A 27,299-nucleotide genomic window follows, 5' to 3' on the forward strand; every position below is an offset into this window, starting at 1 on the left:
ATGGATGCTGGCGGCAGGAGGATCAGAGCGGACCCAGGAGGACCTGCAGCAGGTGACGTGGTGGATGTTCACATCGTGCCGTTGGAGATGTACGATTCTGCAAGAGCCAAAATAGACGCCAATTTCCGCTGGTTGTTTGCCAAAGCTTATGGCAAAGGTTGGTCTCAATTATTTCTCTCTCTCTCTCTCTCTCTCTCTCTCTCTCTCTCTCTCTCTCTCTCTCTCTCTCTCTCCCCCCCTCCCCATAGAAGTGCATATTTGTATGTCTTTAAATGTTCTGATGAATTGAAAATGGAGGACACTGATGTAAACAAGTCTTAGTGCTTGTTCTGGTCTATCCTTGATCGTAGCAGATTTTGTATTGACCTGTAGCCTACTATCTTTTGAACTGTACCCATTCTACAAACTGTGAATAAAAAAATCAATCAATCAATCTCTCTCTCTCTCTCTCTCTCTCTGTCTCTCTCTCTCTCTCTCTCTCGCTCTCTCTCTCTCTCTGGAGCTATAACATTGACAGCACAATATGTCACACAAGCATTTCCAGACTAGTGTCTTTGTTTGTATAGGCCCATCTAATCAATGGTTTGTTTTCTTGAACAGACGTGCAGTATGTCACCTGCATGGTATATCATGAACAACATGTCAACATAAATTAGATGCTAAACAGACGTCTGACTGCCAAGGGAAGAAGATTATTGCAAACCCACTGCTTCAGAATCTCATAGTCTCTGTAAGAGGTCCTAAAAAATATAATTTTGTGTGGACAGTTTGCCAGTTCTTGGGTTGAAGGCTATTGTCAGGATTAAAGCAGGAATTAAGTGGAACCCTAACCCTTGACCCTGAGTGGTATAGGGTTTAGGGTATTATTGGGCATGATGATTATGTGCATTGGAACTGATCCGATCCACTAGTAAAATACGTAATGTGTTATTCTAGGAATGCTTGACTACATGAAGAAGCTCATTCCACAGTATAATGAATGTTATTTATGTTGGCCAGCCAGCTACTGTTCTGAAGGGGCCAGACAGACAGTAATATGACTTTTAACACAACTCAAACACATGTTGTGTGAATACGTTTTACTGCTATCTGTATACATTTTGATCTCCCAAGTACCAGTTCAAGCAATCAGGCTCAAATTATGTGCATCAAACTCATGTGTCTGATCTGATTAATACTTGCTCTACAAGCTCACAAGTCACAAAGCGTCCCACCGCGACACGTTTGAGCTTGTAGATCTGCTGTGTTTGGTGTGCAACACTGGCGGACTGTAAGCCCAAACAGAGAGCTATTTCCTACAGTCGATGTCTGGATTATGTTAGTGGGATTATGTTGCAACGTGTTTGTGGAGCGTTAGGAAAGTGTGCGACCAAAGCTGAATGGATAGAGACAGTAAGACGTCTGTCTGGGAATCAGAAGGTCGCCGGTTTATAGCGCGTCAACATTGATTGATTGATTGATTGATTGATTTGATTGATTGAATATTTTAACAGTTTGCAGAAAAAGCACAGGAAAGTACAGTTTAATTCATGGTCTGCTAAAAGGATTTAAACCCAAGAAAGCCTATGGCTTGTTTGCATTGGGGTCCTTCATACTCAATTCATCAATAGTATCAATAAGATATATCTTTATATTTGTTGCATATTACATTATGATTCAGTGGCCTTGTGGTTAGAGTGTCCGCCCTGAGACTGGGAGGTTGGGGTTCAATCCCCGGCCGGGCCATACCAAAGACTCTAAAAATGGGACCCAGTGCCTCCCTGCTTGACACTCAGCATCAAGGGTTGGATTGGGGGTAAGTCCCTGCGACATACTAGCGTCATGTCCAGGGGGTGTACTTGTACATCAAGCTGCCTCACGCTACAGAAACAGGAGATAGGCTCCTGCCCTATGGGCCTCATGGCTCGGCAAGGCTACTTACTACTACATTATGATACAGTGGTAATAATAATAACACCAGACAGGATCTTGGTCCAAAATTCGGAACACTGCCACAGTCTGCCAGAAATCTGTTGGTAAAGGCAGTTGCCACATTCTGTCTGTAGAATGTTGCAGTCAATGTCAATGCTGCTTCCAATGCACCCCTGCTATGTTTCAATTCATGGGTGGGTGTCACTGGGTGATATGGAAAAATATAATGTTATTTTAAAGCACTATCACGATCCACAATATTATCACGATTCTTTTTCATGTTGGTTTGTATGGTTATATTTCAAGTTACTTAATCCATTGAGACCTGGAACGCATCCATGTCACGTTAGCGTTTAACCACATTAACCATTAACCCATTTTGGGCGGGAACCCCTTTTGGTGTTTTAAACATTATGTTATAATTTAGCTATCGAAAAATAGCAGATCTACAAGCTCATAGCGCGCCACCGAGTGGCGCGCTATGAACTTGTAGGTCTGCTATTTTTGAAAAATCGTTAAAATGTGCCTCAAATCTTTCCGAAAATGATTTTTTCGACGTCAGGCCTGAATGGGTTAACCTACAAAAAAGAAGGAGTAACAGACCATTTGGACCATGTAGGCGAACAATGTCATTGATGTGAGAGTGGGGAGATCACAAGAGGCAAACCATCATTATGGGATTATAGCGTGGCTGTTTGCTGGATAAAACTGCTTGTCTGTACAGGTTTAATGTCTAATTTATGCTCGGTCGCTTGACACCGTCGTACAACGAAGTATATATCTTTGTCTTAACCCATTCAGGCCTGACGTCGAAATTTAAAAAAAAAAGTTTTCTAAATCATGACAATTTTCGGAAAGATTTGAGGCACATTTTAACGATTTTTCAAAAATAGCAGACCTACAAGTTCATAGCGCGCCACTCGGTGGCACGCTATGAGCTTGTAGATCTGCTATTTTTCAATAGCTAAATTATAACAATGTTTAAAACACCAAAAGGGGTTCCCGCCCCAAAATGGGTTAATGGTTAATGTGGTTAAACGCTAACGTGACATGGATGCGTTCCAGGTCTCAATGGATTAAGGGTCAGTACTTAAGTCACATGTCGAAGTGTTTAATGGGATAGAAAGCTGCCTCAAGTACAAGTGCATTTAAATACAGCGTGTTTGTTTAGACTGGCATGTCTTATTGTGGCCTTTGGAGAAGCAACAATAGGCTCTATGATATACTCCATTTTGGAAAGAACTCTTCCTACTTCCTTCACAGGTGTTACCGATGATTAAGGCTCTGTTCCATTTAGTGTACAGTGGTTCTCAAACCTTTTCATTTACACACCTGTATGGGGCCATTTGATATTTTTTTCCAAAATGGCGTATGCATAGAGCCTATCTGTATATTGTTCAGAGAGGTCTACCCGAGGGGTTCCCAAACCTTTCCATGCCAAGGACCCCCAAATAGCCTTAGCCTCTTGCCCTATGGCTGCAGGCCCCCTATTGCCAAATGGCATCGCGACGCATTGTGAGCTTATACTGTAGAGATCGGCTATTTTGCCATTTTTGAGTGGTGTAAACCACTCCTACAACTGGCTTTGTTAGTCTGTCTGTCTGTCTGTGCAGAAAAAATTAGCATGGTTGCTACGGTCACCCAGTTCACCCGGGTGTGATTTCATTACGTCAGACATTACGTCAGACCACAGCTGATCAGTCTATATAAGACCTTACACCACTCAGTTCACACGGGTGTGATTTTTTATATATTATTCAATATTTAGATATTTAGATCATCTTGAAAGTGTGTGCGGCCAGCTGCCGTGTTAAGTGGTTTAACCCATTTAGGCCTGACGTCGAAAGAAGCAAAGATTTGAGTTAAAATGTTCATTCTGTAATAATATATATTCAAAGATTTGAGGCACATTTTCACGATTTTTCAAAAATAGCAGACCTACAAGTTCATAGCGCGGCACTCGGTGCCGCGCTATGAGCTTGTAGATCTGCTATTTTTCAATAGCTAAAGTATAACATAATGCTTTAAAACACCAAAAGGGGTTCCCGCCCAAAATGGGTTAATGGGTTGGCCGGGCGCTACCATTTTCAGGGCATGTTTATTTGCGTTCCGCCTTGGAGCAATGGAACAACTAACATGAACTTCCTATTTATCTGTATCACAGTGAAACTGAAAACGCCATGTGTTGGCAATAACTGGCTTCGGTTTAGAGTTAGATTTAGTAGTAGTACAGTGTTGTACCTACTGTGGATGCAGGGGCGTGGGGCACGCTCCAATAGGTTTGCAGAATAGTCATGTATTCATTCAGCCACAGAGCATTTCCCTGACTGTCAGCTTGATCTGTGCCGATCGATCTGACCTTGTGTCTGCAAGAGTAGGAGCAAAGACGCACGCACGCACGCACGCAGGCACGCACGCACGCAGGCACGCACGCACGCACGCACGCACGCACGCACGCACGCACGCACGCACGCACGCACGCACGCACGCACGCACGCACGCACGCACGCACGCACACACACACACAGTCACACACGCAGTCACACATGCAGTCACACACGCAGTCACACAATCTCTCTCTCATTGGTGTAGCTCGGTATTCTGTCATTTAGCATCATCGTCCAGAATTGGGGGGTGGGGGGGGGCGATTAAAGGTCTTCCTAGTTTCTAACATTGCATCGCAAATTCTAAGGTATTGACATCTTCCTTTTCTGGGGAAGCTTTCCCGTAGAACATATAAGTATAAGCAAAAGTTGGAATCATTATTAAGTAAAAAATAAATTATTAATCTTTCTACATTTAAGTCTGCATCTGCACCCAGAACCACAGTTACTGTGTAAGAGGTTTGACGTAAACCCCAGTACTGGAAACGTATATTACAATATCGGTGCAGCATTTTGGAATGATCATTCCAACATGACCATGCTATTAATCGGTTATCAGACATCAGCCAAAATGTCTATATCGTGCATCCCTAGATTAAATCTGTACGATCCAAAACGTGCCACGTACAGCCACACTATCCCGGCCATAACATTGAGCAGGGTTTGGTTTATGGATGGGATTCGATTGTGGCCCAGCCCCCTGCTTCAGGCCTGTAGAATAGTTAGTATGCCACTCTCGCATGTCTGGCTGTCACTTCCTGTTAGTACTTTGTGGACAACGAACCAGGGTGGGGTTATGGGTATCCAGAGGACAGCGAGGCTTTCCCTGCTGGGTGGGTCAATCACATTATGCAGACGAGGATGACAGCATGATAAGATGAGTTTTCCCCAGCCCTATACTGTACATTAACCCATTCAGGCCTGACGTCGAAATTAAAAAAAAAAGTTTTCTAAATCATGACAATTTTCGGAAATATTTGAGGCACATTTTAACGATTTTTCAAAAATAGCAGACCTACAAGTTCATAGCGCGCCACTCGGTGGCGCGCTATGAGCTTGTAGATCTGCTATTTTTCAATAGCTAAATTATAACAATGTTTAAAACACCAAAAGGGGTTCCCGCCCCAAAATGGGTTAATGGTTAATGTGGTTAAACGCTAACGTGACATGGATGCGTTCCAGGTCTCAATGGATTAATGTCAGATAACGGTGTGGCCTCCATTTGTCAAATCACAGGGACACAGGTGTAGAGAAGGGTAGAATTGTTTGTCGAACTGATAACTTCCCATCATAATTATATCTGCAGTAACAAGAAAGGGGGAAAGACTAGAGAAGGAAAGAAACAGGAAAACACAGATATGTCAATATGAGCCGTGTAAAACATATGCATTTAAAAAATCACACTCATGTGAAGTGAGGAGCGCTCTTATCATCATATATCATCACATTCCGGCCAATCGCTTTTGGCGTCCTCACTTTTCTGTCCTCACTTTTTATCCTTACATTCCGTGCTCAGCCAATCAAATCATCGCTATGGGATACACAACACACAAAGCTGGGCATGCGCTAGCGCCCCTCAAAAACAACATACGGATATGGTGCACAAAGTGCATCGTTTTTAAGAAAATGTTAATAAAATATGCGTTTAAAATAGCAGCAGATATAATAATAAACAGGACAGTGTATTCAAAGAGCCAGTGCCAGAAACAGAGCACACCTACAGTGTGTACAGAAAATAAAACTACAGAAGAAACTACGAAACTACGACGTTCATTTCAGTAACGGTAACCGAGTCTGGTGTTATGGCTTTTGAAACATCGGTACCACTGCACTTACCTGGCCGTGGCCGCTGTAGCTAGCCATGTGAAAAGATTGTGTTCAGCCGTTGTGTTGACTGCACACTGCATCTCATCTACACCCTGAAGGCAGTGAAGCTCACCACCAACGATGCGGTGGTCCGGCGTCCACACCACCCTGGTTGATAGGGATACAGTTCCCATACCAGGTGGTGATGCAGCCCGCTGCCAGGATGCTATCGATGGTGCTGTTGTAAAATGCGATTTTAGACTGTATAGAAGTTTTCTACACATAATATTACTTCACATTTGTACCCATAATTTTGACTTCATCGAATGGGTAAACAAGTTGCAGCGTCTCAGTTTGAAAACAATATTATCACAAAGTTACTCTAAGTAACCCGAGGAGTCACAAAATTGTGTTTGAAAGTGTTTAAATCTGGATTAGCATGGTCTAGGTATAATTAGAAGTTCTGTTGTCCCTGGGGGTCATCACATTTTCAGTCATGAGATTTTATTTTTGCTTTATTCCACGTGTTTCTTTTCATTCCCCTCTCTCTCTCTCTTCAGACCACATCCCCGAGGACCTCCAGGACCCGTTCTACACAGACCAGTATGAGCAGGAGCACATCAAGCCTCCGGTCATCCGGCTGCTCCTGTCCGGGGAGCTCTACTGCAGAGTGTGTGGCCTGATCCTGAAGGCCGAGCAGGCGGCGGCGCTCCACAGCCACCAGGCGGTCATCCAGTCCCTGTCCAGGAAGGGCTTCTACGTCCTGCAGAGCGACGGCACGCCCGTCTCAGACGAGGACCTCGGCTCTGCTCCCATCAAGATGGTACGTATGGGCCCAGGCGGTGGCGTAACCGTCTGGGCACCCGACTGGTAATCCAGTCGCAGTGTGCCGCGGGTTCGACTCCCGAGCCCGACACGGCCTTTACTGCATGTCTTCCCCCATCTCTCTCCCGTTTCCTGTCATCAGTCTGTCCCTTCAAAAACCAATAAAAAGGCGTAAGCCGCAAAAAAAATATCTTAAAAAAAAAAAAAAAAAAAAAGATGGTACGTATGCGGTAGAGACAAAATACTCTGTGTATGTCCCCTGTCTTAAAGATGGAGTGCCGTGATCTTTGTATTTCTTCCAGTTTTTCAAGTGTTTATGAGGTGACAGTACTTCATTAGACCATTTGGTGTAGTTGTTATGTGCAATGATGTCTTCCCTTTGTATTTAGGGTTTCTTCCTAGAGGCTGAAACCTTGACAGTCAAATGTGCCAATGAAAAAAACAGTGATATAGTGACGTCACAATATCATCCCCTGCCCTAACCCCTCCTCCTTTATCATACAACAACAGCTGTGGGTGCGGCTTCAGTTCAGTTCACCACCCATCACCACCCACCAGGCAAACCAGACATACGTAATGAACTGGTGGGCGAATACACATAAAAACGTAATTTAAACAAATACTGTACACGTTTTTGAAAACGTGTACAGTATAATAATACCTGATGATCATGTTTTAGGGTGGAAAAAATTCACTGCACTCCATCTTTAAGCCATTAACACATTTTCTGCTATTGACGTATATACACGTGTTTTAATAGCCATCTGTTGTCTGCGATTGACATATGTTTTATACTTGAGTATAAGTGTTAAGACCTGATGCCAATTCTAGAAACTAGAGGTTCGGGCAGCTTTGCTTGTAGATCTGTGCTGGAAATTTGTGATGTATATTGTGTCAGCACATCCGGAAGTAGTCCGCAAAAGTATGAACTGTAAATTGTGCAAGTACATTAATTGTGCAAGTACATTAACGGTGCAGAAAGCACATATCTTCATAGCCAGAATACTGAGGAATATTTGTGGAAAATGTGGAATTATTTCGAGACCCTGGTCAACGCTGACTCCGAACTCCATGGGTGTCGTGCTCGATTCTGGTAGGATGGCTTCTAAACCAGTAGTTATCAAACTTTTACATGCTGTGTTTACTAGCATTAAAAATTACCTTTTGTTTTTTTGGACTACATTTACTACCATACTGACACCATAGTCGCAGTGACGACCGTAGTGGATACTTTTTCATGATTGGCTGCCTCTAGGCTGCCTCTAAGCCAATCAGAGACTTGAGTGGAACGCGAGTGGCAACAGAAGCTAATGTTATTGCTTAACCTGGCAGCTATAGGTCATTCTTGTTTTTACTTTAATATCATAAAAGAATATAGAGCCTTGCCTTTTTATAAATGCTATCTGCATTGGTCTGTACATAACCAAGAAACTTCCATTTCCCAACAGCCACTCTGCCTCCTGAGCCACGGCCACCTCTAGCAATTTAAACATTCTCTGAGAATTGATGCGTTGGTGTCCGAAAATCCTATTTTCAGATGAAAATAGGATTTTGATGAGTGACATGTCGCCTGGCACGCCTGCACAAAATAGAGAGGGACTTTTACTTGGTTTTCAATTGGTTGGAAACCTTTATTGTGTGATTATTCTAAAGGCCACACTGGTGCAGCCTTTTGTACTAGTGCAGCTCTCCACACATACAGTATCGGCATTATTAAATCTGCCGGGTGGGTTATTATAGCGGCATTGTGACTGTGTTTTGCCCTTCTACCAGCAGCAGCTTGAGAAATGGTAGGGGGACCATCTGCTGAAGCTGACCACCCTGACCCGTAGCCAGTTTCACAGTATGCAGTTGCTCCACCATCACTACAGTCAAATAAATGCAACAACACTACGTTTTTGTTATGATAATATAACATATACATAATACAGTATATAGAAGAAGAATGTAAAAAACAATCAATCAATGGTTTGACCATTAAAATAACCATGCTCTGAAAATGTACGATGTACGCGGTCCACCCATTTGAGCCTTTCAGCTGCCGTGTTACAGTAAGTGGTCAGATTGGTGGGGGGGCTGCGGACGCTTTTGAGATTTTCGAGTGGGCCCTGATGCGGAAAAAGGTTGAGAATCACTGCCCTAATCCCAGGGGGCATCGGCATGTTGTCTTCTGGTGCAGGGGTTCTCAACCCGTGGGTCGCGACCCCTCGGGGGGTCGCCAAATTATTTTAGGGGGTCCCCAAATTATTTTCAAAAACAAATAAAAAAATATTTTTAAATTTTATTTTCACTTTTTTTCAAAAATAGCAGACCTACAAGCTCGTAGCGCGCCACTCGGTGGCGCGCTATGAGCTTGTAGATCTGCTATTTTTCAATAGCTAAATTATAACAATGCTTAAAACACCAAAAGGGGTTCCCGCCCAAAATGGTTTAAGGTTATTGTAGCAGTCAATTTATATTGGGGGTCGGGAGGGGGCGGGGCGGGGTCCCGAGACATTGCCAAAGCATTTCCGGGGGTCCCCGGCCAAAAACGTTGAGAACCCCTGTTCTGGTGGACGTTTTTGTCAAAATACTTTCTTTGCCACGGACATACAAAATGTTTGGACAATAATATTACCGGAAACACAAGCTAGCCCTGAATGACCATAACAGGTCTGAGAGTGTACTGTACAAATGGAACCAAAATGGATTTGTTCGTATACACTCTCAGAGTGTACTCTTTTGTACAAACAAAATAAAACGTTTGAACACCACTTAGCACTTAGTGGACTCCTAAAGTGTCATAGTAAATCAGTGTCCTACATACGAAAACCTGGAGACTGACATTCAGTAATTACTTGCGCAAGCAGAGCGTGCAAGTACTGCGATCGGCTGTGTATGTATGTATGTATGTATGTATGTATGTATGTATGTATGTATGTATGTATGTATGTATGTATGTATGTATGTATGTATGTATGTGTGTATGTGTGTATGACTGTGTGTGTGTGTGTGTGTGTGTGTGTGTGTGCGTGCGTGCGCGTGCTTGTGCGTATGTGTCGGTGTCCTCTCAGCCCAATCAGGGACCAGCATCATTTGGTTACGTCACCAAGAATGGTGGTCTCTTGGCTGTTGATGGTGACACAATATATCATAATATATCAGTTATTTTGGAAGCGGTGATGCCAGTGGTGAGCACACCGCTCTGCTTGTGCAAGTTGGCATCTCAACAGAGTCTTATTATTAGAGTCTTATTATCAAAATAAGAATATTATTATGGTGTATAAAAACAAATGATCTAATATCTAACATTTCCCACAGACAAGGCCAAGTCTTGCAACATTTTGTCCATGTACGGCCATATTGATGACCCCTGCCTGTGACTAATTTAAGCTTTTACATGTTTTCTCAGAGTTCCCACATACCCCTGATCGATGCTCTGATGATGGCCTTCACAGCGGAGATGATGACCATAGAGCGGGTGGTGTCCAGCGTCAAGCGCTTCTCCAACTTCACCGCTTCCAAGGAGCTGCCGTTTGATCTGGAAGATGCAATGGCTTTCTGGATTAATAAGGTGAGCTGCTGTTTGGCCTTCATTTTAGTCTAGTTTTTATTTGTTGACGAAATTGTCAATATATTTAGTCTTAGTTTTAGTCCTTTAGTCATAGTTTTTATTTAGTTTATAACACCAGGTTGAAAGTGGTTAAGCACTTTGAATGCTGTATACAATACATGCTGTGCATTTACCATTCCTGACTATTAGGTGAATATGAAGATGAGGGAGATTACAGATAAGGAGCTGAAAGTGAAGCACCAGCTGATGGGGTCCCCTGTTCCCATCCACCATAAGGTAATACATTCACCATAAGGTAATACTACACTGTTGCCATTTCTCTCCATTTTTCTGAAACAATTCATCACGTTCACTATTCGACATTCTCTTTCAAGTTAAAGGGGGTGTAAAGTGAAGTTAAATACATTTCCATAGAGTAGCAATCCTTGCTAACATACCGGTAGACTGTTTGTTCAGTAACAGTGGTCTCCCCATCTCTAAATACATAAATCCACAGTTTTTTCACAGTCACACCCCCTTTAATATATTCGGCTTCCGGTTTTGTTCTCCATCTGTCTTTTTTGGGCTCTTCATTAATTTTGTTTGTCCGAACACCTGAGCTTAATTTTAGTTCATAGTTTCCCTAGTTAATGCATGTATAGGTACAGTAAAACCATTTTAGAAATATGAAAATGCTTGGTTTGTTTAGAAATTACCCTTTCCAACGATGTCTTTGACATCTGTGTTTGCTTGATTTATAATCTGTCCAATGCTGTCGTGTGCTGAAAACCTTTCAGCGGGCGACACCGCTAGGGTTGGGATCCATTAGGATTTTTAACAATCCTCGTTCCTCAACGATTCTCTCTTAAGCGTTATTCATAGTCTGGATTTTCAGTGGTGAGGTGACCACCGAACTACAACATGACGTCACGAGCCGCGGTGAAGAGCAAACCATCGCCCCAGCCCTTCTCTCTGTTTTTACTCACCACTGCTCAACGTTTATTTCAGCTCCGGTGGTCACCTCACCACCGGAGAGGTGGTCACCTCACCACCGAAAATCCAGACTATGAATGAGCCTTTAACAGTCTGATTCCTTAACGGTTCACTTTAATGATTCCTTATAGGGGTTCCAAATGGACCCTTACAGGTCTGTAACTCTGAGAGTGTACAAATGGAAACCTACACTCTCAGAGTTATGGTGGTCCATGAAATTGAAAAGTTTGAGAACCGCTGATATTGCAATTTTATAGCAGACGTGTAGTCCACATACCAGCTCTGAGAGTGTGATCAAACTGATTCCTGAAAAGGTTCCAAATGCGATGGATCTCGTTCCTCCCGATTCCTCCGGTTTCGGATCCCAAACCTAGGCCCCGCCGTACGACAAAGTATAAATCAAGCCTCATCCTCTGTTAGTGCATTTTGACCTGTCTTCTGCTGACCTTTCCTGTGTCTTCCTCATAAATTGTCCGTCCTTCTCCTGCCTGTTGGACCGATAGTCTCCCTCCAAATGGTACTGGAAGCTGGTACCTGTAAGTGCAACTGTCCTATCCAATAATCTCCCATCAGTATTTGCTGGTATATGTGTTTCCCTGTGTGTGTGTGTGTGTGTGTGTGTGTGTGTGTGTGTGTGTGTGTGTGTGTGTGTGTGTGTGTGTGTGTGTGTACGTGTGTGTACGTGTGTGTGTGCGTGCATGCGTGCGTGCGTAAGAGAGAAACGCGGGCTCTATACAGTAATCAGATTTGTACATGAATAATGTGCTTGCGTGTGTCATACATTTTACATATTTTCCGTCCATTTTCCGTCTGTCTAGCTCGGGTAAAATCACGTAAGCCCAATATATACTGTAGCCTACATGTCGGGTGGAAACTGTTAATTTTCAGGATTAAAATTAAAAAACATCAGAAAGGCTAATTGACAAGCTCAACGAAAGTTATCTGTTACTTTAATAATAATGCGTGACGCTGTAGAAGGCCGTTCCTTTACCCCTTCAAAAAACACAAAACGTTAAAATAAGGAGTTCTGCCCGACAGCAACGATATACCTCAGGGTATGACAAATAGGTGGAAATAGCACATCTAGAAGCATTGTCACGCATTGTGAGCTTGAGGGTCTGCTATTTAAAACCTTTTTTAAATTGATATTAATAATTGTTTATTATTGTGATGAATCTCTGACCTGTGTCGGTACCCGTGGTCCACAGGTGCGATACCGCAGAGATCACCTCTCGGGTCGGATGCCACATCACTTCCCCCTGGTGGACGACCTGATGAAGGACGTGTGTGACGGCGCCGCCCTGCTGGCTGTGGTCCACTTCTACTGCCCAGCTGTGGTCAGACTGGAGGGTATGTCCTTCATAATACTTAATGTATACCTTACAGGAAAAACATGTTCACTATTTGGCAACATTCTGAAACGGTTCTGAAGCAGTTCTACCATTCTGCTACCCAAAGAGAGACACATTTAATTATATATATATATTTTTTAAACACGAGCACCCCACGTATCCCACGAGGGCAGTATCTGTATATTGAATTCAAAACAGGCTTTTTTATTTTCAATGTACTGGATGACTAGTAGGGGTGTGCTGAAATATCGATATTGCGATATATATCGATACGTCCTCCCGCGATAAATAATCGATATCGATTATTAAAATATCGATATCATTTCGATAACATTTTTGAAATGTTGTTCATAATGAAGTGATGAACAACATGTTTAGAAAAGGAGGAAATGACAGCTAAAATAAAGCAAATCCCACTCTCAGCTATGTGTGTGTCCCTCCTTGTGTCCGAGCACGAAAATAGCGTTTTTTCAGTTCCAAGTATTTTGTAGTTGCAGATATCGTGATATATCGTTGATGAAATTTCATACAATATATCGATATATCGCAAATATCGCAATATATCGAATATCGTGATATTATCGTTATCGAGGGCCTAATATCGCGATATATATCGTATCGTGAGGTACCCATATCGTCCCACCCCTAATGACTAGTGATTGTCTGTCATTGTGTGTGTGCTATAATGAATGTACTGGATGGTGATTGTCCTGTGTTTGTTGTGCAGATATCTGTCTGAAGGAGGTTCCCTCCATAACAGACTGTCTGTACAACATCCAGCTGCTCAGGGAGTTCTCCAGTGAGTACTTGAGCAAAAGTTGCTACCTGAAGCCTGAAGACATTCTCTACAGTCCGCCAGTACTGAAGGTGAGCCCAAATGAGCTGGTGGATCTGTTCTTCTTCAAACATTTTGAAAGGTTTTGAACATTTTATCTGGACCTCAAAAAGGGCTGCTGGGTTGAAACATATATAGCGATGTATCAGTCATTGGTCTCTAATGGTGATCATATTTATTATGTGTTTACAACAGAATAATCTGATGGTGTTCATCGCCGAGCTATTCTGGTGGTTTGAGATCGTAAAGCCAGACTTTGTTCAGCCCAGAGACCTTCAAGAAATGATGGATGGTACAGGGATTTGTTTTACATTCTTTTCACGTCACAGTTAGTGATATGAATGTATTGTAGAAGTATCCACAGGTGAAAATGAATAACGCCCCTCTCCCACCGTTCTTGCAGTGAGGTCACTGCTGCACCCTAAGAGTTCCTCCCGCCCCCACCTGCCCATCTCCAACGCCACCAAACGAAGTTTCCTGCCTTCATCGAGCTCCGCTGACATCACCATGATCTCCAGCCCAGACCTCAGGTATTGTACTTAATGAGAAATATGGTCCAAGGACACACACATACTGTATATCTAGGGCCGGGTATCGTTCAATTTCTTCTCAACATCCATACCGATTCGATATGTTGATTTCGATATATTTTTTCGAACCGATTTCGGAAAGCTATATGACAGATTGAAATTATGATCATTAGTCCTGACGTCACCCGTTCATCCCCTGGTTCACGGAAGTTTTTCTCTATCGAGAATAACACTGGGTTTCTTAAAAACGTCTCATATAAGCATTGTGGTCCAAAAATAAACAAAGGGTCTCTGTGATAGTGTGTGTGTGTGTGTGTGTGTGTGTGTGTGTGTGTGGGGGGGGGGGGGGGGGGGGCTCATATGATGTATGATATGATACAGTCTGTTTCTAGCTAAAATGTAACTAATTCAGTTAATTCAGTGGTAGTAACATTTCTCACAGTCAGTTGATTCTTCATAACCATATGAGCCAAACCACCGGGATCATTTGTTTATTTTTGCAACACAGTTCTTATTCGGCGCGATATAAAAAAAAAGTCTATGGGAATTCAGAATGAGGGGGAAAAAAAACGCAAACCAGGTAGGATTTGTAAATTACGCCAGACCTCCGTTCAACCACTAAATGTAGGATTTTTGTTTTGGCATATCGTCCACAAATGTTACTTTTCAGGATCCAAATTCAAAAATAGCAAAAGTAGCATTCGGTTCTTCTGTTGTGTCATGTCATAACAACTGTACTGAAAAGATGAATAATTAAAGATGAGCTGAGAATGATTTTTGTCAGGAATATAGAGATGAGAGCTTCACAAGCAGCAGTTTTGGTGTGTGACCTACAGTATAATCACCAGTTTCGTTCAAGCACTGTAGCATGAAGGCAAAGTTGAATTTTATGAGGACTCTCACAGAGGTCTGTGCATTGGTACTATTTCAGTGGTTTATGACTTTAACTGTAGAATCCACATGTTAAATCTTTTCCCTAACAGTCACAAAATGACAACAAGCTTGTCTCACACCTTACTGCCCCGAAGACAGAGTCAACATGTGATGCAAGAGGATGACAATACGGGTAAGATCAGCAGCATTTAATAATAATAATATGAATATGATACTATAATAATACCCGAACTTGGGATGTCTAGTTTGTGAATTCATTCCTATCTTTGTGCAGGACTGAGAAACAGGTCCAACTCTCTGACACGTGCGGACGGGCAGCCTCAGGGCCCAATGCTGATCAGAGCAGATAGGAGAGCGAGGTGAGCCATTCATGACCTTCACTGGTACTACTCACTATAAGGCATTGTTCACAGTGACTGCAGGCAAATACCAATTGTTACTTAAACCTGATCTTTGGGACTGACTGTCCACACTGTTATATAAGTGTTCGGATCTGATTTGTGTATTCAGACAACGACAGAGGCATGAGTAATCTTAATTTAGAGGCATGAGTAATCTTAATTTAGAGGCATGAGTAATCTTAATTTAGAGGCATGAGTAATCTTAATTTAGAGGCATGAGTAATCTTAATTTAGAGGCATGAGTAATCTTAATTTAGAGGCATGAGTAATCTTAATTTAGAGGCATGAGTAATCTTAATTTAGAGGCATGAGTAATCTTAATTTAGAGGCATGAGTAATCTTTAGAAATGGGATTTGAATCACATTTTAAACCGCCTAGGAATGCAGGCTTGATTAAACCAATCTGATTCCAATTTGGACAAGCCAAAAAAAACCTACAAAAAAATAAATAAAAACGATTTGGGCTGCCAGTCTTTTCACAAGAGTGTTTCAAACTATTACATCACATTGTCCTACATGTGTGCCACTTCCTCCATTCTACCCACGCCCATCCCCAGGCCTTTATCCCAGCCCGTTCCCTGCGGGCTGTATCTGTCCCTGGAGGGCGGCGGCGGCGGCGACGGGGACAGTCTCAGTCTCACGCGCTCCATGAGTAAAGACAGCCTGGCCTCAAACATCATGAGCATCACCCCCAGACACATGCTGCTGGGAGGAGCTTCCCCCCACCTGCCCCTCGCGTGCAGGCTCAATGGCCAGGGCCTGATGATGACCAACGTACGCATCGAGGACGAGGAGGAGGAGGTGGAGGAAGAGGAGCTGGTGGCCATCATCCATCCCGCTGCTCTTCATCCCCGACAAAGTGTGGAGGTAGGCCGGCCGGGTGGTCGCAATTGTTACAATAATCGCTCCAGTCGAAAACTACAGTCTTTGAGACGATCACAATTCATTTGTGTGATTTTCGTTCATCCGTACAAATTCAAGATAGCGAAAATAGCTGATAGTGCGACGTTGTGAGCTTGCAGATCTGCTGTCTGCTATTTTATTTTTTATTTGGTAAAGATGAAATTATTAAATATATGGCCTGTTTTGGCCATAGTACATTGTGTATTTTGAATATATCGCATCACATTTTGAATATTGGCACCAGTAATTATAATTGTCTATCATCGTGTGTACTATAATTAAGAAGTTTATTCTAATTAAGCCATTTCTTATTAATATGTTCCAATGCCAATAACACAATTAAATCATTAAACGCAACTTTTTGCATGATAATGAATCGTCAACTACAATGTCTTTATGGCGACAGCCCTACGTGGAGGCGGACGTGGAGCAGGATGAGCTGGACATCTACCATGGTTCCTCTCAGAGTTTGAGTGCTCGCCGCTCTCCCCGCCTCGACCGCCATCGTGCTTATGGTGCCGCCGCCCCCCGGTCTCCTCGAGCAGACGCCTTCTATTATCTAGAGCCGCTGATGCCTGCCGTCCCCAAGCCGGCCAAAGAGAAGAGCATCAGCCTGAACAAAGAGGAGGAGTGCGGTGAGAGTTGTTCCAGAGCGCCGCCGGGCCCCAGGAGAGTCTACGCCGATGCCTGTAGCTCTACCCAGAGGAGATGCCCTCCTGCGGCCGCCGACTCAAACAACCTCAAAGGTCATTTCACTCCTATCGCAAAGGCGGAATCGGCCTTCAGGCCGCCAGCGGAGGGTGCTGTGGGACCCGGTCAGTCGCTTTTTAAACAGCCTCCGGGGTTCTTCCTTCACGTGTCACGAGAGGACGTGAATCAGGCGGAGGAGGCCCTCCCCGGACAGATCTGTCACGGGGACATCCCCACCGCGTGGAAAGGGGGCAACGATTCGGACTCTGAGATAGCAGACATCGAGGACGAGGAGGAGGACGTGGAGGACATGGAGTTCATGACGGAGGAGAAGTGCTTGGAGGAGGAGGGAGAGGTGGAGTCGGTGAAGTTAAAAGAGGACATGAAGGTATGCGAGCGTGACGACAAGGAGGGCGGCAGCGGCCGCTCCAGCCCCTCCTGCCTCAGCACCGCGTCCTGGGCCAGCAGCTGCAGCGTCGCCTCGGGCAGCGCTGGCGTCAGGATGACCAGCTTCGCCGAGCGCAAGCTCCACAGGATCAGCTTCCACGGCTCCAGCACCAGCTGCTCCCAGAAGACCACGCCCGACGGCTCGGAGAGCGCGCCCCATCTTCTTCTGGGAGGCTCGCTGAAGGAGTCTGGTGTGTTTCTTGGCAAAACAGGGGTGGCGACGGGTCATCTCACCATGCCCTCGGAACTAGTTCAGCTGCACATGCAGCTGGAGGAGCAGCGGCGCGCTATCGAGCATCAGAAGAAGAAGACGGAGGCCCTGTCGGCGCGACAGCGGCAGAAGTTAGGCAAGGCGGCCTTTCTGAACATAGTGAAGAAGGGCGGGGGAGGAGGGAAGTGTGTCACCTTGCCCCAACCTTTGAAACACTCTCCGGACTTGGTCATAGCAGCCGCCAACAAGATGAGACCGCCGCCCTGCAAGGACGATTCCTGGCTGGACGAGCTGAGGCTGCAAGGGAAGGCAGGGCAGACTACACGGAGCGGACAGACGGGCAGAAACAGACGGTTGAACACAGATGTGATATTCCAGGATGGCGAGGCTGAGGAGCCCGACATGAACAACTGCAACCGCTCCATAGAGGTCCTCAACGACGCCATCAGCTCCATCCAGCAGCAGATAATGCAGCTGTCCTTACAGCAGGACCAAATGATGAAGCAGAGCCTCACGTCACCTTCAGGCCCTCCTCCGCCAGTACCCCCCGCCAGTACCCCCCGTCAGTACCCCCCGCCAGTACCCCCCGCCAGCACCGCCATACTCGTTTCAAGCCCAACAATGCCCTCTGGCTCCGCTTCCGCAGAGCTACCGAGCTCCACAAAGTGTAATGCTGCAGACCCCCCTCCGGCTGCAGTACACTTTATGGAGTTCGGTGGCACCGGTTGCGTACCGGCCCGCCGGCCGCCCAAGCTGAGCTCTGGCCAGCGCAGCCCCAGGACCAAACCCTCACAGCTGAAACTGGTTCAAGAAAACAGCAGGGTTTTGTCCACTAAGCCCAGCATCTCACCCCGAGATCGTAAGCTTTCCACCAAAGGAGGCGTTGGTGTGGATGGCCCGATTTTATTCACTGACGCCAACACGTCTTTAGAGATCCACTCCACGTCTGTAGTTCACGATGACTCCGGCCATCGCAGCCCCGGAAGAGGATTTAGATGCTCCCCTGACTTGACTAGATTTCAGGATCCTCTGAGCATCTTTTCGGGAGATTCTTTGCACTCCGCTGGAGCTACTGAGATGACTGAGAGTAATCTCAGCGGCTCAGCAAAAGAGGTCGTGGGTGATGATGAAGAAAGCACCAGGGTTAAAGGTCAGCTGATCGAGGTGGACCTCAAGCATACACCAGATGAACGTCTGCCAGAAAGTGCTGCAGATGGGGAACAGAAGAATGGACTGGGCTTCTTCTTTAAGGTAAAAGTCACTACATTTGAGCATGTTAGAAATTGAAAGAATATTGTTCTTGGACATGAAGTAATCTCAGATATACAGTAGAGTAGAGACTGAACATTCTGTCTCATTCTCTCCTCAGTATATAACATTATATATACTTTATTATTATTATTATTGTTGTTTACTAGGGAGGGAATTTATGATTTCTTGCTAATTCGTTTTTGTTAGCAACCAAGATATGACATTGAACGTGGAAACAGATCGGACGAAGGATTTATAATCTGTTCAGTTGTCCCAGTCCATATGGGTTATATGATATCAGATTTATATATCTATATCTCAAAGCAGAGCCCGGCCGATGCAGATCACAATTTTGGAGAGACCTAGAATAGAGTGTATGCACATGCATGATTTTCCCATCAGGACACGCCCCCAGCTGTCATAATTGTTCCTTTTTGTTGATGTTCAGGATGAGATGAAGATGGCCGAGGATGAAATGGCGAAACGTCGCGCAGCCTTCATCCTCAAGCAGCAACGCAAAGCTGAGGAGGCCAGGCTACGAAAACAACAACAGGAAGGTGAAAGCGAACTGAAACGAGACGAAGCCAGGTGACATACGCACGTGCACGCACACACACATCACACATGCCTGATTTATAGATAGCTGTGTGCCGAAAATAGCAGATCTACAAGCTCACAACGTTGTGAGCTTGCAGTTCGGTTATTTCCAGAGAGTGACACCTGCACTGCACACAATCAAGCATAAAATGACTAGTCTTTTAGTTCTGCTGGATCTCTTCTCCTCAATACCTATATTGACAATTTCGTCAACAACAAAAAACTATTAGACTAAACTATTTATTAGTCATCATAGCTTAGTTTTTATTCAGTGTTTATTTCGTTTTTGTCAGTGAAAAAAGGAAGTCGACAGAATTTAACGCCGTTCTACTGTGTTTGTTCCCAGGCGTAAGGCAGAAGAGGACCGTATCCGTAAGGAGGAGGAGAAGGCCAGACGGGAGCTCATTAAACAGGAGTATCTACAGAGGAAGCAGCAGGAACTCCTGGAGGAGCAGGGTCTAGCCCAGCCCCGCCCCCAGCCCCGCCCCCAGCCCCGCCCTCAGCCCCGCCCCCGGACCAAGTCCAGGAAGAGCCGGCCCAAGTCGCTGCACCGCGGAGACTCCAACAGCCTCTCCAAAGGATCCGTTACACGTAAGACGCCAGAGCCACACCCATGCTGCCAATACTAGTGTCCCCAATTTTTGCCACTTTCTATCTGGTGTCCCGATTTTATTTTTGGGCATGCCAAATGTTATAAACAACAAAGAAAATGCAATAGTTGTAAAAACTAATTTAAAAGAAAGAATAACCACAGTTTCTTTTACATTTTGTGAATATGGCTGTATTTATTTATTTGCATAAAAGTAAAATGTTCTTAAATAAAAAAACTTTAATCAAATCCAAGTTTTTTAAATGGCACGCTATATGGGAAATCTTGAAATTCAAAACATCAGTAATCAGTGATATAGACTGGGTATGCGCGTAGCATCATCGTACCTGGAAGTTATGCGGGAACGCCCACTGAGGGGCAAAAAACTACTTCTGGCCTCGACAGCCCATTCATCCAAACAGAAAAGTCCTGTCATTAAACAATGTTAAACTCACCAACATTGCAGCTGTACGAAAAGCTGGAATTATCCTCTTTCTATCTGCAAGTTTTTGTTTCATAAAAATCCACCATAGAAACGTTATGAGCTACTTTCTGTCAAGAAATGCCCTGCATTTGATTATTTTTCTAAGTGTCAGAGTTTGGAAGTTTTCAATAACACAACATTTTGCTGCCTCCTGCATTATGTGACATTTAGAAACAGGTGCTACGCAGGACGGTTGAGTGATTTCCAACGAGCGCTTCCAAACTCCAACACTCCATGCTGCTCAATGTTTTGCCACTCAGTCTAGATGAGGGGGCGTGTCCTGATGGGAAAATCATGCATGTGCATACACTCTATTCTAGGTCTCTCCAAAATTGTGATCTGCATCGGCCGGGCTCTGCTTTGAGATATAGATATATAAATCTGATATCATATAACCCATATACGTTTTCATTGTATGGTTTCATTGTAATAGCGAAGATAACCATTCTACAAGCTCATGACGCTATTAAAGTGACCAAATAAATGTTTATGCTTGTTAGTTTAGTGCCTGTCATGTCTGTGTGCATGTTATTTTGTGCATATGTGCTGTGGTTTAGCTCTGCTTAGCACTGTCCGTTTGTGTGTGTGTATATGTGTGTATATATATATGTGTGTGTGTGTGTGTGTGTGTGTGTGTGTGTGTGTGTGTGTGTGTGTGTGTGTGTGTGTGTGTGTGTGTGTGTGTGTGTGTGTGTGTGTGTGTGTGTGTGTGTGTGTGTGTGTGTGTGTGTGTGTGTGTGTGTGTGTGTGTGTGATGTAGGTCATTCTCTGATGGCATCCATGTTGATCAAAGCCCAGGGTTCGGCAGCAGGCTGCAGCGGAGGTGACGCTTCTTAACCTCCACTGCATGACCTGTTGACAAACCTTTTTTCAAAGATGTATTTATTGACAATGTACACACATTATCATATCACTTTCTCAATCTCTTTTTTTGAGTGGTGCAAACATTCCTATAGACAGCTATGTGTGTCCCTGGGTCTGTCCCTGGGTCTGTCCCTGGGTCCCTAAGTCTGTCCGAGCACGGAAATAGCGTTATAGCTTTTGTTCACCACCAAGTGTCACTGTTGCACAGCCTAACACACACACACACACACACACAGGCCAGGGAGGAGGGCCTGTACAGTACAGTACAGTACAGTACAGTACAGTACAGTACAGTACAGTACAGTACAGTACAGTACAGTACAGTACAGTACAGTACAGTACAGTACCACTGACTTCAGACGGGTCTGATTTTGTTTTAACAAGACATACTGAAAAATGAACAAAAAATGAAAAAGACAAGCCACACACAAAATAAACAGGAAAAAATTAAAAATAAGTTAATTCAGTTGCCTCAGTGAAGGTGACTTTTCAGATTTCCAATTTACCAGAATAATTTTCTTCGGAGGAGGAGGGATCATATATTTAGATATGTCTGTTTTTTGTTTGTTTTTTGTCACATCTCAAAGTGGGGTCCTTGAGGGATTTCAAGGGGTCCCCAGCAAAATGAGTATGATGCTATGAATATAGTATCAAAGTCAGTTTAACCGCTATTATATTCATTGGCTATTTTCAAATAGCCGATGTATATAGAGGTTAAACTATATACAAGCTCACACCGCGTCGTGGTGTGGGCACAACATATTTTCAGATGGGGGTCCACGGCCAAATACATATTAATCTGGGGGTCCTTACCATGAAAATGTTTGAGAACACACATTTGGGGGGGGGGGGGGGGGGCGGGGTTTATAAATCAACACTTAAAATCAAACTGGTTATTATTGGTATAGAGTAGACAGTAATATGGTGAATGTTAATTGATTCAACACCTTCTCTCTCTATGACTTGTAGCTGACCTGAGCCGCAGTCACCAAGGGTCCACTCTCTCTCTCGCTACTGAGGCAGACAGCGTCACCTCGGGAGGGGCCGACTCACAGAGGTGAGGACGGAATGAATCATATTCATGTATGGAGTGACGTGTTGATTTCTTAAAGGGACACTTCACCCTTTTTGCAAAAGAATATATGTAAATTACGTTTAGAAGCTTTAGAACACTTTCCCGGGGGTCTTTATGTGTGTAATATGTGGTTTTAGATATTTTAGATTGTAGCAGTGAGCCCAGTGTCTCTGATGTCATGGACACTGGGCTCACTTCCTTCCTGGACTACATGTTGTCTCAGTAAGACAGCCCTCCCCCTATCCACAAGGAGGAGCAGTGCACCAAATAATTATGGGAATTGTAGTCCAGGAAGGAAGTGAGACCAGTGTCCATGACATCAGAGACACTGGGCTCACTGCTACAATCTAAAATATCTAAAACCACATATTACACACATAAAGACCCCCAGGAAAGTGTTCTAAAGCTTCTAAACGTCATTAACATATATATTTTTGCAAAAAGGGTGAAGTGTCCCTTTAAGTTATGACGAAAAATGTTCATCGACTTCCTTTGTTCAATGACGAAAACTACAAAAACTAAGCTGTGACTAAATATACTGTCAATTTTGTCAACAAATAAAAACTAGACTAAAATGTTAGGGAGGGACTGGTGGAGAAGAGATCCAGTAGAACTAAAATATAAGTCATTTTCGTTTGGTTGCGCTCAGCTTGTAAATCGGCTATTTTCAGCATGCAACCAAGTGTAAAATCAGGCATTATGAGTTATGATGGCATCAAGGCCCACCAAAATACATTTTAATCTACTTCACTAAATCAACTGTAGATTTAGTCGACTAAACTATGATGTTTAGTCGACTATAACTAGACTAAAGGTAAAGCATTTCAGATGACTAAAATATGGCTGAAACTTGACTTGACTATGACCAAAACTAAATAAAACAAAATCAACACTGGATGGATGGAGTGTATATGTATTGCAGTATATGTATATGGAGTGTATATGTATTGCTTCATTAAGTGGCGTGTGTCTGTGTCCCCCATGGTGCAGGGCCGGCTCGGTGTGCAGTGTGGAATCCTTCCCCGGCATGCTGAGCAGAGCGTCCAGCAGGAACCTGGAGAGGGACTGGGAGCACGGCTCCACAGGGTCCTCCATCACACTGGCCGCAGAGTACAATGGTAACGGCATAAACACACACCCCAGTTAAAAGTGAACGTCCAAAATATAAAGTGCCAAGCACTGGACACAAAAGGAGAATACTAGCAAAATTGTTCCCGTCACACCCATCAATATATAGAGCACGCACATCTGTTATCATTACTATTATTTAATACTACCCTTTATGTGTGTAACAGGACCAAAGCTTTTCAAGGAGCCAAGCTCCAAGTCCAACAAGTTGATCATCATCAATGCCATCGCACACTGCTGTCTGGCCGGCAAGGTCAACGAGGCCCAGAAGACCAGTATCCTTGAGGTCAGTGTGTTTGTACAAGACGTAACGGGAATGATTTAACCCCCACAATCACTAGTAAGAGACCACACCTCTACTTAAAGGACCACTTCACCACTTTTCAACATCTCTTCATATAATTGGTCCTCACTAATGTTCATGATAAAACATCACCATTTTTTCCTACTCAGTCTGTGTCTCATAGGAGGGCTTTGGGCAGTTCGGACACCCGTCCACCAGTGACATCATCATTAGGCAGATTTTTTTTTAAACAAGATTTGTTTTAAAATATATTTAGATTTTTATTATCGTGAGAACGATGGCTTCAACTTCTGCATTGCAACTTTTCAGGAAAAGAAAGCCTGCCGTTTCTATTAGCTTGGATTCACCATCGATGATGTCACTGGTGGACGGGTTTCTGAACTGCCCACAGCCTTCCTATGAGACACAGACTGAGTAGGAAAAAATTGTGATATTTTATCCTAAACATTAGTTAGGACCAATTATAGGAAGAGAAGTTGAAAAGTGGTGAAGTGGTCCTTTAAGTTTGACAGTTCATTGAACCGAAATGAGATGAATGTGGAATGGGATGGGGAAGTCGAGGTTAGGGCAAGACTCAGGGTGGATGCAAAGTCTCGGGAGCTGACGGCCATCGTTGCTCTACTCGAGGAGCGGTCCGTCGTCTCTGCTTCTTCACTGCCCCACGAAGGAAGAGAAAGGAGGAGGTTGGGGTGGAGGAGGACGATGAATTTGAAGCAGTGAATGGCAGAAATAGCCGATCTACAAGCGCCGTACTCCCATGTTTGTTCTGTGATGCAGAACAGACAAGCCGGCTGAGATATCGCAGGTGTATTTATACTGTGGTGATTGCAGCAGGGATTGGCTGTGGTGAGTGGAGGCAGGTGTAGTGGATACGGGTGATTGTGAATGGGGAGTGGCTAATGAGTGAGGGCAAGTGTGGTAGATCAAGGACTGTCTAAAGAGGACGAGACGCGAAGACCGTACGGGCGACGCCATGTTGCTTATGGTGCTCCATGGAAGGAAAGAAACATGCGCAATGGGCTATATGCAGCCAACACTTCCGCGTTCAGCTTCCTTGGTCTCAACTGCGCATGTTTCTTTCCTTCCATGGAGCACCATAAGCAACATGGCGTCGCCCGTACGGTCTTCGCGTCTCGTCCTCTTTAGACAGTCCTTGTGGTAGATAGGGAAGCGATTGAGAACGTGGAGTGGCTGGATATAATGGGTGTGTTCGGAAATACGCACCGGGAATGTGGTCAGTTTGTGTAGTGTGGTGGGCGGTGACGTCACAGTGTGCCTTATTTACGAACGACCACAGCTTCAGGGTAGGGTCGCTCAGTGCGGGCACTCGGCACACCCGGTGCGCAGCGCACTGGATATTCAAACGACAACGCACAGAGTGCACTGAATAAACGAACGACAAGAGAGTACACCAGTGCGTTCAGGGCGCATTTCCGAACGCACCCTAAAGTTAACTATTGCAAGAGGTTCAGGCATTAGGGAACAGTCAGTTGATGCTTTTAGCAGTTATCAGATTAAACTTAAACTATAGTGTTCAAGTTACAATTTTGTTTGCTCATTTATATTGATTGATTGTAAATCACTTTCAATTTCACTTGTTTATCCTGTACCCTGTATGAGTTCTCTCTCCTGACTGGATAGAATTGGTATCCTGACCTGAAAATGTATTTTCTGTTTACTAACAGTTTGACGGCATAAAACGCTTTACCCGCTATTTAATCAAATATTCTACGTTGCCGAGATTGTTTTATTACCTTTAGAGCATACACTGAAGTATTTGGGCTTTTGATCCGCGAAAATCTGGCTTAGAATGGTCCGTCGGCATGTTTTGATCATCCACACCAGTGGCCATGTTGGTACGCCAAAAGATCCGCCTCCAAGAGGTGTTGTAGTAGAGACAACCCCCGTTCACTTGCATTGGCCTCAATTTCCCAGAAGCCCTAGCAGCCCAGCGCATGGGTTGATTTCCGGTTTCGTCATCATAACATGAAGGTCTCATCTCCAGGTCCGCGGCAAAGCCGGAGTTTCTTTTTAATTATTAAAATACAGCGAATTAAACGCATTAAACAAATAGTATTACGCGCGGTGGAACACTGGAGTAAACAATTAGCGGCCGTCAAACTGCTAAAGAGCTGGAGAGAGAGAGAACAAACACAGCAAAGAGTACTATCAGAATATAGGGCTATTTAACACGACAAACACATATCACTTATTGTAGGCCACTAGCATAGGTTAACACTATACTGAAGGTGTTTTTAAATGTGCTCATGAATCATATATTTATCCCGATCCCTGTCACTCTGATAACAGGAGTTGGAGAAGTGCGAGTCCAACCACCTGATGATCCTGTTCCGCGACGGCGGCTGTCAGTTCCGCGCCGTCTACTGCGTGTCGGCGGACGGCGAGGAGATCGTCAGGTTCACGGGCACTGGCCCGCGTGTCATCGACCACGCCATGATCGAGAAGCTCTACAAGTACAGCTCGGGCCGCAAGCAGTTCACCGTCATCCCCACCAAGACCGTGACGGTCATGGACGCCATGACCATCCACAACCACCTGTGGCACGTCAAGAGGCCGGGCAGCGCCAGGAGGAAGGTGACGAAACACGACCACCCCGGATCGCTTCTGCCTTGCTAACAGAACCGCTGTTAACTTGGGACCGGACCTGATTGTTTGTTGGCTGGCATCGGACCAGTGGTTCTCAAATGTTTTTTCATCTCAAAGACCTGCATAACTCTGAGAGGGTCCATTTGGTTCCATTTGTATGCTCTCAGAGTTACAGTCAGACCTGTAAGGGTCCATTTGGAACCCCGATGGCCCATGGGCCGCACTTTGAGAACCACTGGATTAAACTCTGTGCGTGCGTGCGCGTTTGTGTGTGTGATATACGAAGGACAGACATACATACATACATACATAGAGAGAATCCTGGAATTTATAGATACATTTTATTTGCATGTGGCACTTTTACGTTTGACGTTTTATTTTGTTCTGAATTTAGTCTTAAGTATTGTAGTTTGGCACTACATACCTTCCACAATAGCCTCTGTGTCCTACGGTATGGAAGGCCCACCGTAACTGAGTGAGTTCCCATCTGGGAATGGAAAGGTCGCTGGTTCGACCCCTGTTCCGCCAAGTCTGTGACGAAGTGGCCCTGAGCAAGACACTGTAACTGCGTGTTCTCTCCTCCGCGTCATCAGTGCCCATACCCTAGGTGGGGTTGGCGAAAGGGCCTTTCTGTGTGGAGTTTGCATGTTCTCCCTGGCCTAGGGTAGGTACCCTCACATAAAACA

The 27,299-nt window shown here is 44.4% G+C and overlaps 1 protein-coding gene across 1 annotated transcript; it reads left to right on the top strand.

Moving 5' to 3' along the window:
- Window positions 1-26,643, top strand: LOC306939486 (calmodulin-regulated spectrin-associated protein 1-B-like; the record flags this gene model as incomplete). Its single annotated transcript, XM_079524074.1, has 20 exons — window positions 1-157; window positions 6,662-6,924; window positions 10,318-10,479; window positions 10,669-10,755; window positions 11,955-11,987; window positions 12,660-12,801; window positions 13,531-13,670; window positions 13,834-13,930; window positions 14,042-14,168; window positions 15,152-15,234; window positions 15,337-15,421; window positions 16,021-16,330; window positions 16,773-18,965; window positions 19,414-19,553; window positions 19,909-20,153; window positions 21,396-21,458; window positions 22,469-22,556; window positions 23,565-23,692; window positions 23,870-23,988; window positions 26,317-26,643. The coding sequence occupies 20 exons, from the start codon at window positions 1-3 to the stop codon at window positions 26,641-26,643; spliced, it is 4,989 nt and encodes a 1,662-aa protein (XP_079380200.1).
- Window positions 26,644-27,299: the final 656 nt, after the last annotated feature.

This window comes from Electrona antarctica (assembly GCF_951216825.1).
Source record: "Electrona antarctica genome assembly, chromosome: 16".
In the NCBI taxonomy this organism is placed as follows: Eukaryota; Metazoa; Chordata; class Actinopteri; order Myctophiformes; family Myctophidae; genus Electrona; species Electrona antarctica.